The sequence below is a fragment of the Pipistrellus kuhlii genome, unplaced genomic scaffold (assembly GCF_014108245.1).
Source record: "Pipistrellus kuhlii isolate mPipKuh1 unplaced genomic scaffold, mPipKuh1.p scaffold_m20_p_1, whole genome shotgun sequence".
NCBI lineage: Eukaryota > Metazoa > Chordata > Mammalia > Chiroptera > Vespertilionidae > Pipistrellus > Pipistrellus kuhlii.
This window is the reverse complement of record NW_023425404.1, coordinates 12,767,733-12,785,155: the sequence shown is the minus strand read 5'-3', so window position 1 is coordinate 12,785,155 and position 17,423 is coordinate 12,767,733. Positions and strand designations below refer to the sequence as shown.

Genomic DNA, 17,423 nt, shown 5'->3' with positions numbered 1-17,423 from the left:
GCAAACTGCGGCTCGCGAGCCACATGCAGCTCTTTGGCCCCTTGAGTGTGGCTCTCCCACAAAATACCACAGCCCAGCTGAAACCGGTTTGGCTCAGTGGATAGAACATCGGCCTACAGACTGAAAGGTCCTGGGTTCAATTCCAGTCAAGGGCAGGGCATGTGGGGGTGGGGGGGAGTGCAAGAGGTAGCTGATGGATGTTTCTAATTCTCTATCCCTCTTCCTCTCTGTAAAAAAAAAATCAATAAAATATATTTTTTAAAAATATACCACGGCCTGGGCAACTTTGAAGAAGTGGCGTTAGAAGTTTAAAAGGAATTTGGCTCTCAAAAGAAATTTCTATCGTTGTACTGTTGATCTCTGGCTCTGCTGACTAATGAGTTTGCCGACCACTGCCCTAGGGCTTCAGGGTAAGCCAACCCCACCCTGAGGCAAAGGTATTCAGTAATGTCCATCTCAACATCCCACTCAGTGGAGAGTACGTGATCTAGGTCACACACTTCGAATTCTCACTCTCACTAAACAGGAACAAAAGAAGCACAGAGCCCAATTACTTTAACAGCCACCTCCTTCTGATACCGCCAAAGGCAGAGCAGACAGAGAGCAGATGGTGGTGTCCTCACTGAGCAAAAGCAGACACCAAAGCAGCGCTTTGGTGGCTCAGTGGTAAGAGCCTTGTCCACTCTCAGAAGGGTCCGGAGTTCCATTGTTGGTTAAGGGAGTGTACATGGGTTGCAGTTCCATCCCTCGCCCCAGTCAGGGGTGCCCCCATGGGAATTTCTCACATTGGTGTTTCTTTCTTCCTCCCCCTTCCTCGCTCCCACTCACTCTGAAAATCAATGGGAAAAAATATCCTCGAATACGAATTAGGAAAAAAAAAAAGAGGAAGAAACGAAAGAAAGGACACTAAACACACACACACACACACACACACACACACACACACACACACACTGAAGGAATCATTCCCATAGAGATCAGGGGGAAAAAAACACGTTTTATGGAGCCAGGAGAGAGTTCCTCCGGGAAGGGGAGGTTACAGTGGCTTCTGGGGTGCCGTCACCGTGTTCCCGGATCTGGATGCTTGGTTATGCGGGTACGTTCAGGGGATGGGAATTCATGGAACGGGTCTGTGCGTTTCTTAGGATCCACTGGGAGTTCTTTTATCAGTTACCCTTCCCTGTGGGAGGAGCTGGACTTCTTGGAATTCTGCCTGAACTCATTCAGTTCCCCTTTCCCCGCGAATCTATTACCCAACAACTTTCACTTCCACAGGTGAGAGCGCAGCGAGGCTGAGAAGCGTCCCTCGGGTCGGACGCCAAACCCGGCCCTCGGGCCCACCCTGCGCTCCCGGCCCCGCACCAGGAGAACCGCCGGGCCCGGTGCTTCTGCCTCGGAGGAGTCGCAGTCCCCGGTGCCCGGCTCCGAAGAGTCCGGACTCCTCCACCGACGACTCAGCCCCCGGCCGCCCCCGGAGCCTGAGACCCGATCCCGTCCGACCGCGCGGCGCGCCCCCGCGGGCGTCTCCGGGTTCCGGGTGCTCCCCGGCCGGTGCTCCCCGGCTCGCCTTCCGGACAGCGCGGCGCGCGCGGCCACAATGGCGGCCGCGGTGACGGTGACGGTGGAGCCCGCGGGCCGCAGCTGCTGGGACGAGCCCGTGCGCATCGTGGTGCGCGGCCTGGCGCCGGGGCAGCCGGTCACGCTGCGGGCGTCCCTGCGCGACGAGAAGGGCGCGCGCTTCCGGGCCCACGCGCGCTACCGCGCCGGCGCCGGCGGCGAGCTGGACCTGGCGCGCGCGCCCGCGCTGGGCGGCAGCTTCGCGGGGCTGGAGCCCATGGGGCTCTTCTGGGCCCTGGAGCCCGAGAAGCCTTTTTGGCGGTTCCTGAAGCGGGACGTGCAGACGCCCTTCGCCGTGGAGCTGGAGGTGCTCGACGGCCACGAGCCCGAGGGCGGGCGGCTGCTGGGCCGGACGGTGCACGAGCGCCACTTCCTGGCGCCCGGGGTGCGGCGGGAGCCGGTGCGCGCGGGCCGGGTGCGCGGCGCGCTCTTCCTGCCGCCAGGTGAGCCCGGGCTGCTGCCCTTGGAGGTGCGCTTGGCACTTCGTTTCTGTGCTGCGTGAGGAGAGTTTGGCTCCGAGGCAGGTCAGAGAAGTTGGCATTTGACTTAATAAGTGGTCGCACAACCAAAACAGAGCATTTGGATTTGTTAGGCTCTGTCCTATGCACTTCGTTTGCATAATCTCATTTCATTGATATGATATTTCAATGAGGTGAGTACTGTTATGCAGATTAAAAAACACACACTAAAAAACGGACCAGGGTCGGTAGGTATGTTGTCCACTTTGCTATGAACTTACTCTACAGGTCTCCGGCAAAATAGATGGTCAAGGAAGCTATTGCCATGCCACCCTTCCCTAGTGGCCTGGGTACCCTGGGCCTCTCCTCCACTTCACGTTCCTCTCTACCACAGAACAGACTTCAGACTTTCCTGCCTTCTTCGCCTAAAGTCATCTCTAGATATTTTTCTTTCCTCGATCTAAATAGGCAGCTGAAATATGAATATAAACAAAAAAGCCAAGGGTTGATGCAATACAACACAAAACTGTTGTTGCTTTTTTGTTTTTAGGGTGTGTGTGTGTGTGTGTGTTTTAACTTTTTTTTTTTACAGAGAGGAAGGGAGAGGGATAGCCAGAAACATCCATGAGAGAGAAACATCAATCAGCCACCTCCTGCACCCCCTACAGGGGATGTGCTGGCACATGCCCTTGATCAGAATTGAACCTGGGACCCTTGAGTCCAAAGGCCGATGCTCTATCCACTGAGCCAAACCAGTCAGGGCCAAAACTTTAAGATTCTCTCTCTCTCTTTTTTTTTTTTTTTTTTAATGTTTTCATTGATTTCAGAGAGAGGCAGGGAGAGGGAGAGATAAAAACATCAATGATGAGAGAGAATCATTGATTAGCTGCCTCCTGCTTGATCCCCAGGAATTGACCCTGCAACTCAGGTGCTCTATCCACTGAGCCAAACCTGCTAGGGTTTAAGATTCTTAATTCTATGTCTCCTTCTCTTGCAGATAATTTACCATAGAATCATATGAAGGGTAAACTCATCAATGAGAAGATACTACCAGAAGCCAATTCCAGAATGTCAGCAAGGTTGAATCACCTGGAGATGGCTGAGGGCATTTCCCCAAACCTGAAAGGGATGCATAAATTGATTGATTGCTGTCAGACAGCTAAAGGCATCTTAATCTACATGCTTTTGCCTCCTCCTGGCCAAGGACTTGAACAGCTGTAGGCAATTTTCCAATCTGGCAATGGATTCTACATACTAAACCCTAGCTTTAGATGTGTATATCTACCTTGCCTTAGGACAATTTGTGTTAATAAAAAGCAAGGGGTCCTGAGAATAAGGGAGGACTTGGTTTCTTTAGCCAAGCTCCTCTGGCCCCCCAAATGCCTTTTCATTTTCTATGTTTAGTCTCTGGACTCTTGATTAATACCTTCATTTTGTAATATTCCCTCCTCTAGGACCTGGCCCTTTCCCCGGAATCATTGATCTCTTTGGCGTTGGAGGGGGCCTGCTGGAATATCGAGCCAGCCTTCTGGCTGGCCATGGCTTTGCCACATTGGCTCTAGCTTATTATGGCTTTGAAGATCTCCCCAAGGAATTTGACAGCAATAATACAGACTACTTTGAAGAAGCCCTGTGCTACATGCTTCAACATCCCCAGGTTCTCCTAATGTCCTTTATTGTATCATCCTCTCTCCATATACTATCTCCAGAAGGCATCACTTTGCACGCATTTGTGCCAGGTGCACTGATGGTGCTCTACTCTTCTCTCCCAGAGATTTCTCTTGGAGACTTCCTTGACGTAATGTGCCTTGTTCCACTTTCTCTGTCGGATTCAGCATGCAGAATTAACCATAAAATACATATAAGATTTTATTTAAAGGAAGTACTTAGTAATATTAAAATTCCTTTTGTTAGGGAGCTTCTGGTTTGTTAGTTTTGCATGCTTGTTTTTTTTCATCCTTTTCTGAAAACAGAATTGTATGTTCTCAGATTTTTATCAGAATTGGCCCACCCATTTCAGAAGCTAAGAATAAGTTAGACTCTGAAATCTCACTTTGTTTGTATAAAGTTAATCATTTGCTGATATATTTTGATAGGATCTGATAAATGATTCACTTCTTGAATCCAGAACTTAGATACCCAGGCTTGTTGAGACAGTGTCCATGCCCACCTACACTTGACAGGCTCCATGACTCAGCATTCTCTAATGCAGTGTTTCCCAAAGTGTGGTACACGTGCCCCCAGGGGTACGGGAAGAGTTTGGTGGGGGTACACGGTTGCACCGGAGTTTGGTGGGGATATGCACTGCACCGTGCTTAGCTGCACCTAATTCTACGTTCTCATGAGTACGAGGGATACTCAGCGTTATGAAAATTATAGAAGGAGTACACGTATGTCAAAAGTTTGGGAAACACTACTCCAATGGACAATAAATTCTCTGGAATGTGAATAACCAATTCCCAAACTTGCCAGTAAGTTTAAGGTGTGTTTGCCGTGTGTCCAGCCAGATTTTCTTTACTCTGTGGGAAGAAACTCCTCTGTCAGTTTGATTCTCTTGTGCCCAGCTCACCCATTAAATCTAGCGGCACATCTGGCAGCATTTAGAAAAACACTTTTCCATTGGGAAGGTTCTTGACTCTTCTCCCTTCTTTTCTTCCAGGTAAGAGGCCCAGGCATTGGCCTTCTGGGCATTTCTTTAGGGGCTGATATCTGTCTCTGTATGGCCTCATTTTTGAAGAACATCTCAGCTACAGTTTCCATCAATGGATCTGGGTTCAGTGGAAGCAAAGCCATATGCTACAAGGATACTTGCATCCCCCCACTGGGCCATGACCTGAGGAGAATCAAGACAGACTTCTCAGGCCTCCTGGACATTGTGGACATACGGAACGATATTGTGGGAGGGTGTGAGCACCCCAGCATGATTCCAATAGAGAAGGCCCAGGGGCCTATCCTCTTCATCGTTGGGCAGGATGACCGTAACTGGAGGAGTGAGCTATATGCCCAAATAGCCTCGGAACGGTTACAGACCTATGGGAAGGAAAAACCTCGGATCATCGCTTACCCTGGCACGGGGCACTACATTGAGCCTCCTTACTTTCCCATGTGCCCAGCTTCCCTGCACAGGTTACTGAACAAGCCTGTGATTTGGGGTGGGGAGCCCAGAGCTCATTCCAAGGCCCAGATAGATGCTTGGAAGCAAATTCTGGCCTTTTTCTGCACACATCTTGGAGGTACCCAGAAGGGAGCTTCCCCCAAATTGTAATGCATTGGTTTGTTGTTGACATGAGAGATACAAGCCCAAGACTAGTGTTTAATAATTGTTAAGGGAATAAGTTATTCCCTAAAGAATATCAACTTCATATCATTGGTATTACTGTAATATTTTAGATAACTTTTCTGAACGTTATTTTTTTCACTGATTTTACTAATGTAGCACATGCCTGTTATAGAAGATTCAATTAAAGATATACAACAAAGCCCTACCCAGTTTGCCTCAGTGGATTGAGTGTCGGCTTGTGGACCAAAAGGATTCGATTCTGGTCAAGGATATGTTCAATTCTCAATTGCAGGCTCCTCCCCAGCCAGGGCCCTGGAGTATATACATAAGTGAGATCATATAGTATTTGTCTTTCTCTGACTGACTTATTTCACTTGCATGATGCTCTCTAAGTCCATCTGTGCTGTTGCAAAAGGTAAGATTTCATTCTTTTTTATGGCTGAGTAATATTCCATTGTATATATGTACCACAGCTTTCTAATCCACTCCTCTACTGATGGAGAGTTGCTTCTATATTTTGGCTATTATAAGTAATGCTTCAACGAACAAAGAGTGCATGTATTTTTTCAAATTAGTGTTTGGGTTTCTTCAGCTATATTCCCAAAAGTGGAATCAAGAAGTGTTGATAGCCCTAGCTGGTTTGACTTAGTATAAGTGAAATTAATATTACTACTGGAGACAATATATTACTCCACACGTATAGCAAAATGTATTCAGGAGAAGCAAAAAAGGCAGGTGATTATTGATTACCATTTTTTTCCCTCTTTCCTATACCCATCAGTGAAACCCGATATTACTACTTCCTTCCTTAGATTGTCTCCTCCATATCTAAAGCAAAGCCATGCTTCAGTTTGGGCACTCTTTTTAACTCCTACCTGGTCTTACAGTTTAATCTTTTCCCAAATCATCTTCACTCTGATGCCAAAGTAATTTTCCCAAAATACAATTCTGATCATGTATGCTTATCTAATTAAAATCTCAATGATCTGCCTCCTGCTCCTCTTAGCCACATCCCTCACTGTTCCCCTCTTAAAACAGCACACTCTCATCATGTCGAACTTCTTGCCTTTACATAAGCTGTCCCTCTGTAAATCTCTGACCCACAACATGTGCTGTTGGCCATTCTGTCCCTGGTTCCCAGTCTATGTACCTGTGCAGAGCAGCTACTATAACAGGTTTGTACTGACCACTCATGGGTCAGTTTCCCCTCTACATGTGAGATCCCTACAGATATAAAAGTCTCATTTATTTTTTTAAATCTCTAGCATCTAGTACATAGTATCAATGTACCTGCCTCAAATTGGTTTTTTAAAGTATATTATTAAGAGATTGAAAAGACAACCGTAGACTATGAAAAAAATCTCTGCAAAACACATATTCATTAAGGACTGGTATCCAGAATACACAAATAACTTAAAACTCAACAATAGAAAAACAAACAACCCAATTAAAAACCTCGCACAAGTCTGAGTGGCAGGGCTCAGTGGTCAAGTGCTGATCTAAGAACCGGGAGGTCATGGTTCAATTCCTGGTCAGGGCACATGGCAGGGTTGCAGGCTTGATCCCCATTGTGGGCATGCAGGAGGCAGCCAGTCAATGATTCTCATCCTTGATGTTTCTATCTCTCTCTCTCCCTTCCTCTCTGAAATCAATAAAAATATATATATATATATTTTAAATAGGCATAAGATTGGACCTCTCATGGCAAATAAGGTCATGAAGCCCTAGTTGGTTGTTTAGGCCTTTGGACTGGTGGGTCTGGGGATCGATCTGGTCAAGGGCATGTATCTCAGTTGCAGGCTCCATCTCCAGCCCTGGTCAGGGGGTGTGTAGGAGACAACCAATCAATGTCTCTCTCACACATCTATGTTTCTGTCTCTCTCCCTCCCACTCTCTAAAAGCAACAGAAACTCATTTGTTGTTAGTAGGAACACAAAATGGTGTAACCACTTTGGAAGACAGTTTGGTATACTCATCATATAACCCAGAAATTGTATTTCTTTGTATTGACCCAAAGGAGTTGAAAGTCATGTCCACACAAAGACCTGCACACAGATGTTTATAGCAGCTTTATTCATGATTGCCAAAACTTGGACGCAATCAAGACAGCTTTTAATAGATAAATGAATAAACAAATGGTGGTACATCCATACAATGAAATATCATCCTCTCTAATAAAAGAGAAACATGCAGCCAAAACCAGTTTGGCTAAGTGGATAGAGTGTCAGCCTGCAGACTGAAAGGTCCCAGGTTTGATTCCGGTCAAGGGCATGGTTCTAGGCACATCCCCAGTGGGGGGTGTGCAAGAGGCAGCTGATCAATGTTTTTCTCTCATTGATGTTTCTAACTCTCTATCCCTCTTCCTTCCTCTCTGTAAAAAAATCAATAAAAATATTTTTTAAAAAAAAGAGGAAATGCAAATTGAGCCACAAGCCATGCCCACTAGCCAATTAGGGTGAGTATGCAAATTAACCCAACCAAGATAGTAGTTAATTTGCATATCCAGGCCAGAGTGAAGACTAAAGACAGCATAGAAAGAAGCCAAGCACTGCAGAAGGGAGAGAAGCTGCGAAGAAGCAAGTGGGGCAGAGGAGAAGGCAGGGAAGCAGGCGGGGCAGCAGAGACCAAAACAGGAAGCCCTATTACAGGAATCTTCCTGCAAGGGGCATCTAGTTCATTAATAAAAATGAGCTATCAAGCAGCAAAAAGACATGAAAGAAACTTAAGTGCATATTGCTAATGAAAGAAGCCAATCCGAAAAGTCTATATACTATAGGATTCCAACTAGGTGATATTCCGGGAAAGGCAAAACTGTGGAGACAGCAAAAAGATCAGTGGTTTCCAAAAGCTTGGGGAGGAGGAAGGAAGGAAGGGAGGAATAGATGGAACATTACAGGAATTTTGGGAGTGAAACTATTCTGTGTATACCGTAATGGTGTGTATACATTGTGCAGTGTCAGCATAGACAAGGGTTCGGCAAGCCTGAGGGAGGGCGGCAAAGGATGTCGAAAAGACAAAGAGAATAAGCTGGGTCTAGATGGATCTCCTGTGCCTGGCTGAGGCCTCAGAGAACAGATCCAGAGGCATGCTGATGCTTTATTTTATAGCCAGAGGTAAACAAGGCAGTTGTCAACATACTTACAATGTTCTTGTGAGTTTCACTTGTTTTGGCAGCACTTGCTGCACCTCCCATAGCCCATTAGCTAACCAGGATGGATTTAGGGCAGTGGTAGCAAACCGCATGTGGCTCGAAAGGTCAAGCTTATTTATGCTAAAAGGGCTATGCCATCTAAGCTGGGACTTGTTTGTGGCTTTGCCAACAGGTCAGTCCAAGGCTTAACCTTATAGCCGCTCCCTACAATACATCATTACACATTTGTTAAAACCCACAGAATGGCCGAAGCCAGTTTGGCTCAGTGGTAGAGCATCAGTCTGCGGACTGAAAGATCCCAGGTTCGATTCCGGTCAAGGGGCTGTACATTGGTTGCGGGCACATCCCCGGTAGGGAGTGTGCAAGAGGCAGCTGGTCGATGTTTCTCTCTCATCGACGTTTCTAGCTCTCTCTCTCTCCCCCTTCCTCTCTGTAAAAAATCAATAAAATATATTTTAAAAAAAGAATATTATGAAAAAACAACAACCATAGAATGTACAACACAAAGAGTGATCCCTAACATAAAATATGGACTTTCGTTAATAATAGTGTACCAATATTAACTCATCAAATATCAGATTGCCACGTTTATGGAAGATGTTAAAGATGGGGGAAAGTATCAGTATCTATGAGGGTTGTTTTTTGTTTGTTTGTGTGTGTGTGTGTGTGTAGTTGTTATTTTGCTTAATCTCTTCAGCTTTTTATGGATCTGCCAACCCCCTGCCTCTCTAACAGGTGTCAGTCTGTTTTTTTATTCTATGAGTCTGTTTCTATTTTGTTTGTTTATTTTGTTCATTAGATTCCACATACAAGTGAAATTTTATGGCATTTGTCTTTCTCTGACTGGCTTATTTCACTTAGCTACCTGGCCAGGGCTGCTTCCACTTATTTGTATCTTTTTCAATTTCTTTCTTCAGTGTCTTATAATTTCCCTGGTGCAGGTCTTTTATATCATTGGTTACATTTATTCTAAGTCCCTGACTGGGTATCTCAGTTGATTAGAATATCGCCGTGGTATGCCAATGCCTCAGGGTCAACCCTTAACCAAGGAACATAAAAGCAGCAACTAATAAATGCATAAAAATGTGAAACAACAAATCTTCCCCCCTCACTTCTTCTCTCTAAAATCAATCAATAAAAAAATGTATCCCATTGCATTTTTTTCTGATAGTTCATTATTGATAATAATATAAAAATGCATCTGGGTATTTATTATGCCTCCTGATACTTTACTGAATTATCAGTTTTAATAGTTTTTTGGTGGAATCTTTAGGGATATATATATATGTATATTTATATATACATATATTATCATGTTATCTACAGTTATTGTGCTAGTGGCTGCAGCGGCCCACATAAAGTTTTGGAAGCTGTGTTTCTATATTGAGGACAGCCTGAAACACTTTTTATTTTTAAAATACATACATATATATATATATATATATATATATATATATACACACACACACACATATATATACACATATATTTCAGAGGTAGGGAGATGGAGAGAGACAGGAATATCAATGATGAGAATCATTGATGGGCTGCCTCCTGCACGGGGACTGAGCCGGAAACGTGATAGGAATTGAAGCCGGGACCTTTCAGTCCTCAGTTTGATGCTCTATCATGGAGCCAAACCAGCTAGGGCCAGCCTGAAATACTTTATTTTTAAAAAAAATATATTGATTTTTTACAGAGAGGATGGAAAAGGAGAGAGATAGAGAGCTAGAAACATCGATGAGAGAGAGACATCAACCAGCTGCCTCCTGCACACCCCACACTGGGGATGTGCCCGCAGCCAAGGTACATGCCCTTGACCGGAATTGAACCTGGGAACTTTCAATCCGCAGACTGAGGCTCTATCCACGGAGCAAAACCGGTTTCGGCTAGCCTGAAACACTTTAAACAACAGGTGTTTAAAACCTGTTTCAGGGAGCGCCAGGAAGAGGTCAATGGGGGGGAAAGGAGACGTGTAATACTTTCAACAATAAAAAATTTAAATGGGAAAAAAATGTTACAGCAATTACTTAAGGAGGTGGACTGGGGAAAGCTCTCGCTCGGAACTTGGAGATTGGGGTCCTCATCTGATATCTTCTTGTTCAGTCTGTAAAATTTATTGAGCCTCCATTTGCTGGGCATCTTCCATGGCTCCACCTACTGTTCTCCACCCTGCTTCATACCCAAGGCAGAGCTGTATGGTAGGTTCAGCCAAAGAGAGCAAGAGGCTGTTTGGAAAACTCATAAGATATCCAAGGGCAAGAGGAGAATGAGGGCAAAGTTTTCTTTCTCATCACTCCTGCCCCCTCACCATGGGTGCCTGCCTCCCTCTATGAGCCTTCAGACCTTTTTTTTTTTTTTTTTTTTTTTAAACCTTGCGCATTTCTTTGCAAACAGTCCCTTTAGGAAACACTCCTCAAATTACCCAGTTTGGAAATGCCACTTTTTTCCTGCCAGTAATCTGATACAACTCAATCCTGTATTGACCAGAACTGTGATCGTCACAAAATAATAATAATAATAATAATAATAATAATAATAATAATACTTTTACAGATAAGGAAACTGGATCCTCGGGCTTAATTAAGTAGCTAGATGAGAACCCCCACTCTATTAAAAGTAGCAGGGTCAAACTCACCGCATGAACATCCCGCTTTAGGGACCCTGGGCGCTAGGGGAAAGGCTCCGTCCAGGACGGAGGGAGAAGGGAGGGATTAGGGCTCTGCTTCTCCACTGATCCCCTTAATTACCAGTTACACAGATTTAGACTGTGCCGGAGGCTGACTTCCCTAACCGCACCCCGCCCCTGGTCCAAGGGTCAACTCGCCCAAGTCCGAGAAGCTGTTTTAAAAGCCCGGGCTCTTTCCCAATCTGTAACTTTCCGCAGTCTTTGGACCCCTGTTGCAACACTCAACGCGTCGGATTGCAGGGTTAGTAATTAACTCTTAGCAGATACTTTATCCTACTCAGGCCCTGGTGAATGTGCACAGATTCTGGAAGACTCCGCACAGCCGCTGAGAGGGTGACCACAAGGCGGCCCAGGGGCGCGCACTGAGTGAGCGCAAAGGGTCCAATAGCGGCTGGTCCCCGGGGAGGCGAAGGGTCGCCAGGCCCCGCCCTCGACTCCACGGAGGCAGGCCGAGGCCGAGATGGCTGCAGCCGTGACGGTGGAGCCCGCGGGCCGCAGCTGCTGGGACGAGCCCGTGCGCATCGTGGTGCGCGGCCTGGCGCCGGGGCAGCCGGTCACGCTGCGGACGTCCCTGCGCGACGAGAAGGGCGCGCGCTTCCGGGCCCACGCGCGCTACCGCGCCGGCGCCGGTGGCGAGCTGGACCTGGAGCGCGCGCCCGCGCTGGGCGGCAGCTTCGCGGGGCTGGAGCCCATGGGGCTCTTCTGGGCCCTGGAGCCCGAGAAGCCGTGGGGTCGGCTGGTGAAGCGGGACGTGGAGACGCCCTTCGCCGTGGAGCTGGAGGTGCTCGACGGCCACGAGCCCGAGGGCGGGCGGCTGCTGGGCCGGACGGTGCACGAGCGCCACTTCCTGGCGCCCGGGGTGCGGCGGGAACCGGTGCGCGCGGGCCGGGTGCGCGGCGCGCTATTCCTGCCGCCAGGTGAGCCCCCAGCTTCCGTGGCTGTCTGTCTATCCTGGGCTGTTCCGGGCTAGAGGTGGGTGGAGTGCGAGACCTTGCCGGCCTCTGGCCTGGCCTGGGAACCACGTGATTGTGGCCCTTAACCAAAATTGGTCTCCCGCGTTCCAGAGTCTAGTGTGGATTCTGGGTGGGAGGTTTTCTTCAAGTTCAGTGGCACTTCCTGAGACCCTGGCACTCAGGCATGTCCTCAGGTGAAGGACCAGCTATTTATATTAAGTATAATATATTGAAGTTAGATAAAAAAAAAGGATCCTTCTTCCACCAACCTCCCCCACAATCTCAACTTTCCTTGTTTCAAAAACGTCTCTTTCCTGATTGCCAAAATCTGAAGCCCAAGGATGTCTTTTGAGACTCTAAAGCTCCTCTCTCTTTGTGGTACCTTCTAGGTGCAGGGCCCTTCCCTGGGGTCATTGATCTGTTTGGAAGTGGTGGTGGCCTTTGTGAATACAGGGCCAGCCTCCTGGCGGGACATGGCTTTGCTGTGCTTGCTCTGGCTTATTTCAGATTTGAGGACCTCCCTGAAAGTCTGAATGTTGTGCACTTGGAGTACTTTGAAGAAGCCGTGGACTTCATGCTGCAGCATCCAAAGGTGGGTGCTGCTGCTCCTGTGTGTGCAGAAAAGAGGCAGAACGGACTCAGGGCTGGATCCAAAGGCCCCAAGTATGGCATGAGACACAAAGGCTCCTTCAAAAGTTTTATTAAAAGGATTATTATTTCAGTGTCTACCCATCTCTCTCTAATTCCTTAAAAGTTGACTGTCTAGTTTCCTTTAATTCTTTTTTTTTTAATCCTCTCCCAAGGATATATTTATTGATTTTAGAGAGAGGAAGGGAGAGAGGGAAACATTCATGTGAGAGAGGAACATACATCAGTTGCCTCCTGTACACTCACAGATCAGGGATCAAACCTGCAAACTGGTTATGTGCCCGGACCAGGAATGGAACCTGCAACCTTTTGGTGTATGAGACAATGCTCCAATCAACTGATCCTCCCTCCCACCCCGCCCTCACCTGGGCGTTCCCTTTAATTCTTGACCACAATTCAAAGAACTGGACTAAAAACTGACTAACCTTGAGTTCTGGTGGGGTTTTTTGTTTGTTCGTTTGTTTGTTTTTGTTGTTTTGTTTTTAAAAATATATATTTTATTGATTTCTTACAGAGAGGAAGGGAGAGAGCTAGAGAGTTAGAAACATCGATGAGAGAGAAACATCGACCAGCTGCCTCTTGCACTCCCCCTACTGGGGATGTGCCCGCAACCAAGGTACATGCCCTTGACCAGAATAGAACCTGGGACCTTTCAGTCCACAGACCGACGCTCTACCACTGAGCCAAACCGGCTTCGGCTTGAGTTCTGGTTTTATATCTACTACCAAGTTACCTTATGATCCTGAATAAGGCAATTGCCCTCTCTGGGATTCAGTTTTTCTCGTGTCTAAGATTAATGTAAATGTGTGTAGAGGGAAAAGTTTGACTAGAGAGACATCTTTGAGACAATTGGTGACATTTGAATGGGGACTGTGTATTTGTTGATATTAAGGAATCATTATTCATTTTGTTAAGTGTGATCATGGTAGTAGGGTTTTGTAGAGAAAGTTCTTATCTGGTAGTGGAAAAAAATGAATTAAAATATGTTGGTAGTGATAATGAATGGGATACATACTCTTTGCTACTATCTAAACTTAAGAGACCCACACATTTTTATGTTAAGGAATAAGATGTTCTACAAGGTCTGTAGGATGATTTAACTCTGCTAAAATTCATGGGCTGGTCTTTTAGCAGAGCGGCTAAAACCTAGATGATCTTGAACTGTGATGACTGGTTTACTTCGGGGACATAAGGGCCCAGAAAAAAGAAGAGAACAGTATGTACTATTAGTTCTGCCCTCAAACATAGGCAAGAGGGCCTTCTTCCTTGGACCCTTTGTGTTAGATGACCACACTCTGGCCTTTCTTTGGCTGCATCTCTGCCCACAGGGTAAGAACTCCAAGGGACCAAGGGAATGTGTTCACCAGGATCCTATGTGGCCCCTCGCTCACTATGCCTTTGGGATCTTGAACCCCATAATCATCTGCCAAACAGCATTGTTCCTGCTTCCAGGCCCAATGCCTCTCCTTGGGGTATTCCCCTCTCCCCCCCCTCTCCCCCCCCCCTGTAAGGGAGAGGGAGAGAGATAGAAACATCAATGATGAGAGAAAACCATTGAATGGCTGCCTCCTGCTTGCCTGGCCCCACACTGGGGAGAGAGCCCACAACCAGGGCATGTGCCCTGACTGGAAATTGAACCGTGACTTCCTGGTTCATAGGTCAGTGCTCAGACACTGAACCACACCAACCAGGCTTTAAATTGTTTTCATTTTATTAATCCTCACCCGAGGATAGTTTTCATTGATTTTTAGAGAGAGTGGAAGGGAGGGGGAAAGACAGAGAGAGAGAGAGAAACATCAATGTGAAAGAGACACATTGACTGGTTGCCTCCTGTATTCCCCCCAACCAGGGCCCGAGATCGAGCTTGCAACCAAGGTATGTGCCCTTGACTAAAATAGAACCCGTGACCCTTCAGTCTGCAGGCTGACGCTCTATCCACTGATAGAGCTTTAAACATATTGGTTGGGTTGTTCACACATGTGTGAAAGGCCCCTCAAGTTGCAGAGAGAGCTAGGGGTGGAAGAGAAGAGTGGTGAGCCAGGGCCCAGGGATTGGGGCCAGGCCTGGCTCTCCCCTATGTCATGTTCCAATATAAAAATGAGTTCCAAGATTTTAAATTCGAACCTTGTAAGTTGTTACGGAGGCATATTATCAAGGTAGGAGAAAAGAATATATTTTATTTAATATTTTGTTCACTTGATATCTAACTTTTAAATATTTAGGTATAGCGTGTATGGCTCTTTGTGTATATTCCTAACCCAGACCCCATAAATATTAGTGGAAGGCCTGTGTACTAGGAGATCAATTAATCTGCTTATTAGAAGACACTTTTGGACACTGCAGTAGGTTGTTGCATAAGGAAGGAAAGCAAATGACATTTGAGAAAACTGCCTAGAGAATATAAAGTCACTGTTTATGTCCTCTACTTATGAATTCTAAGCTTATTCTCTCTCTCTCTCCTCATCAGGTGAAAGGCCCTAGTGTTGGGCTTCTTGGATTCTCCAAAGGAGGTGACTTGTGTCTCTCAATGGCCTCTTTCTTGAAGGGCATCACAGCCACGGTGGTTATCAATTCCTGTGTGGCCAACACCATAGCTCCTCTGCATTACAAGGACATGGTTATTCCCGACCTCGGCAGTGACCTAGGGAAGCATACAACCACCGAGTCAGGCCTTTTAGATTTCATGAATATTTGGAATGATCCACTGGAAAAACCCTACTGCCAGAGTCTTATTCCGTTGGAAAAGGCTCAGGGACCCTTCCTGTTTATTGTTGGCTTGGATGATTACAGCTGGAGGAGTGACTACTATGCTGATATAGCCTCTGAACGGTTACAAGCACGCGGGAAGGACAGACCCCAGATAATCCACTATCCAGGAACTGGCCACTGCATCGACCCACCTTATTTCCCTCCTAGCACAGCCTCTGTGCATGCAGTATTGGGCCTAGCAATATACTACGGAGGCCAGCCAAAAGCGCATTCAAGGGCACAGGTAGATGCCTGGCAGCAAATTCAAACTTTCTTCCATAAACATCTCGATGGAAAAAAATCTGTCAACAGCAAAATGTAACATTACAATCAAAGGTGAGATACTGTTAATAAAAATCCTATTCAAGCTGAAACCGGTGTGACTCAATGGATAGAGCGTCAGCCTGCGAACTGAAAGGTCCCGGGTTTGATTCCAGTCAAGGGCATGTACCTTGGTTGCGGGCACATCCCCAGTAGGGGGTATGCAAGAGGCAGCTGATTGATGATTCTCTCTCATCAATATTTCTAACTCTCTATCCCTCTCTCTTCCTCTCTGTAAAAAATCAAATATATATATATTTTTAAAAATCCTATTAATGCAACATGTATCGGGTTTTCCAGAGCACCTAGGAGTCTTTTTGTAACAAAGCAAACATCTTGGCTTCCTTGGATTCTCAACCTTTGCAACCCTGTTTTCTTCACTGCTGGGTCTACCCCTTTCCCCCTGAACTGTATCCAGTGTATAGGCTTAACCCTGATCTTATTTATAAGGACAGTCTTAACCTGAAGCAGGAGAGACGTAAGAGGTGCTTGCCCAGCTTTCAGTGGCTGGCCTAGATTTGGCCTTGTGTTCTTGTTCTATGGACAGATTCCGTATTGCTAAGAGTCCTGTAGACACCTTGGGCCCTAACTGACCTTACCTAAGCTTTGGGAACCTGCCCACTCAAGCTCCTTAAGGAATAACTCTGCTTAATTCTTACCAGTACACATTCCCGAACGTGTGCTCAAGACTTGTTTTTGAATTGCTGTTGGGACATTGGAACAGTAGTATCCCCTTATCTGCAGTTTCAGTTACCTGTGATCAACAGTGGTCAGAAAATACTAAATGAGCCGAAACCGGTTTGACTCAGTGGTAGAGCGTAGGTCTGCGGACTGAAAGGTCCCAGGCTCGATTCTGGTCAAGGGCATGTACCTTCGTTGTGGGCATATCCCCAGTGGGGGGTGTGCAAGAGTCAGCTGATGGATGACTCTCTCTCATCATTGTTTCTAACTCTCCCTTCCTCTCTGTAAAAAATCAATAAAATATATTTTTTAAAAAAGAAAGAAAAAAAAAGAAAATACTAAATGAAAAATCCCAGAAATGAACAACTCAATGTTTAAATGGCATGCTATCCTGAGTACCTCACTTAATCTCATCACATAGACATTGTGATCACACATCTTCAAAAGAAGGGTGAGTTCAGTCTGATAATGGATTCTGAGAAAGAGAGCAGTGCTGTTGGGAGCTAGCAGAGTTGAGGCAAGCAACTCAGTCTTAAGAAAATACAATAGAATTAAGTTCCTTCTAGCAGAAGTTATGCGGTGCCCTGAGGGCTTGGCCAGAAGATAAGATTAACCTGGGGTTTAGCATCTCCTGTCTTCCTGCCTCTTCCCCTTCCTGATCCTCCCCCCTAGATAGCCCAGCCTTGGAATGTTGCACCTTGTAATGTCACACCGCCTCTGGCAATTAGTCAATCCTGTGTTGCCATACCAAAGACCCCCCTGCATAGGCGGCCCTGCCCCCCTTTGTCTCTGCTGTATAAATACAGCCATTTCAGAGAATAAAACTGAGGCTTGATCAGAACCTTGTCTTGCCTTCATTCTTTCGCGTTCCTTGTTT

At 46.3% G+C, this 17,423-nt stretch overlaps 2 protein-coding genes across 2 annotated transcripts; both read left to right on the top strand.

Moving 5' to 3' along the window:
• The first annotated feature begins 1,235 nt into the window (after nt 1-1,235).
• ACOT6 (acyl-CoA thioesterase 6) lies at nt 1,236-16,315 on the top strand. The gene is made up of 5 exons (XM_045578855.1): nt 1,236-1,551; nt 11,640-12,112; nt 12,538-12,740; nt 15,264-15,909; nt 16,141-16,315. Exons 2-4 carry the CDS (start codon nt 11,656-11,658, stop codon nt 15,864-15,866), a joined length of 1,263 nt encoding a protein of 420 aa, XP_045434811.1. The 5' UTR covers nt 1,236-1,551; nt 11,640-11,655; the 3' UTR covers nt 15,867-15,909; nt 16,141-16,315.
• ACOT4 (acyl-CoA thioesterase 4) lies at nt 1,562-5,474 on the top strand. The gene is made up of 3 exons (XM_036431944.2): nt 1,562-2,060; nt 3,530-3,732; nt 4,735-5,474. The coding sequence occupies exons 1-3, from the start codon at nt 1,598-1,600 to the stop codon at nt 5,338-5,340; spliced, it is 1,272 nt and encodes a 423-aa protein (XP_036287837.1). The 5' UTR covers nt 1,562-1,597; the 3' UTR covers nt 5,341-5,474.
• Nucleotides 16,316-17,423: the final 1,108 nt, after the last annotated feature.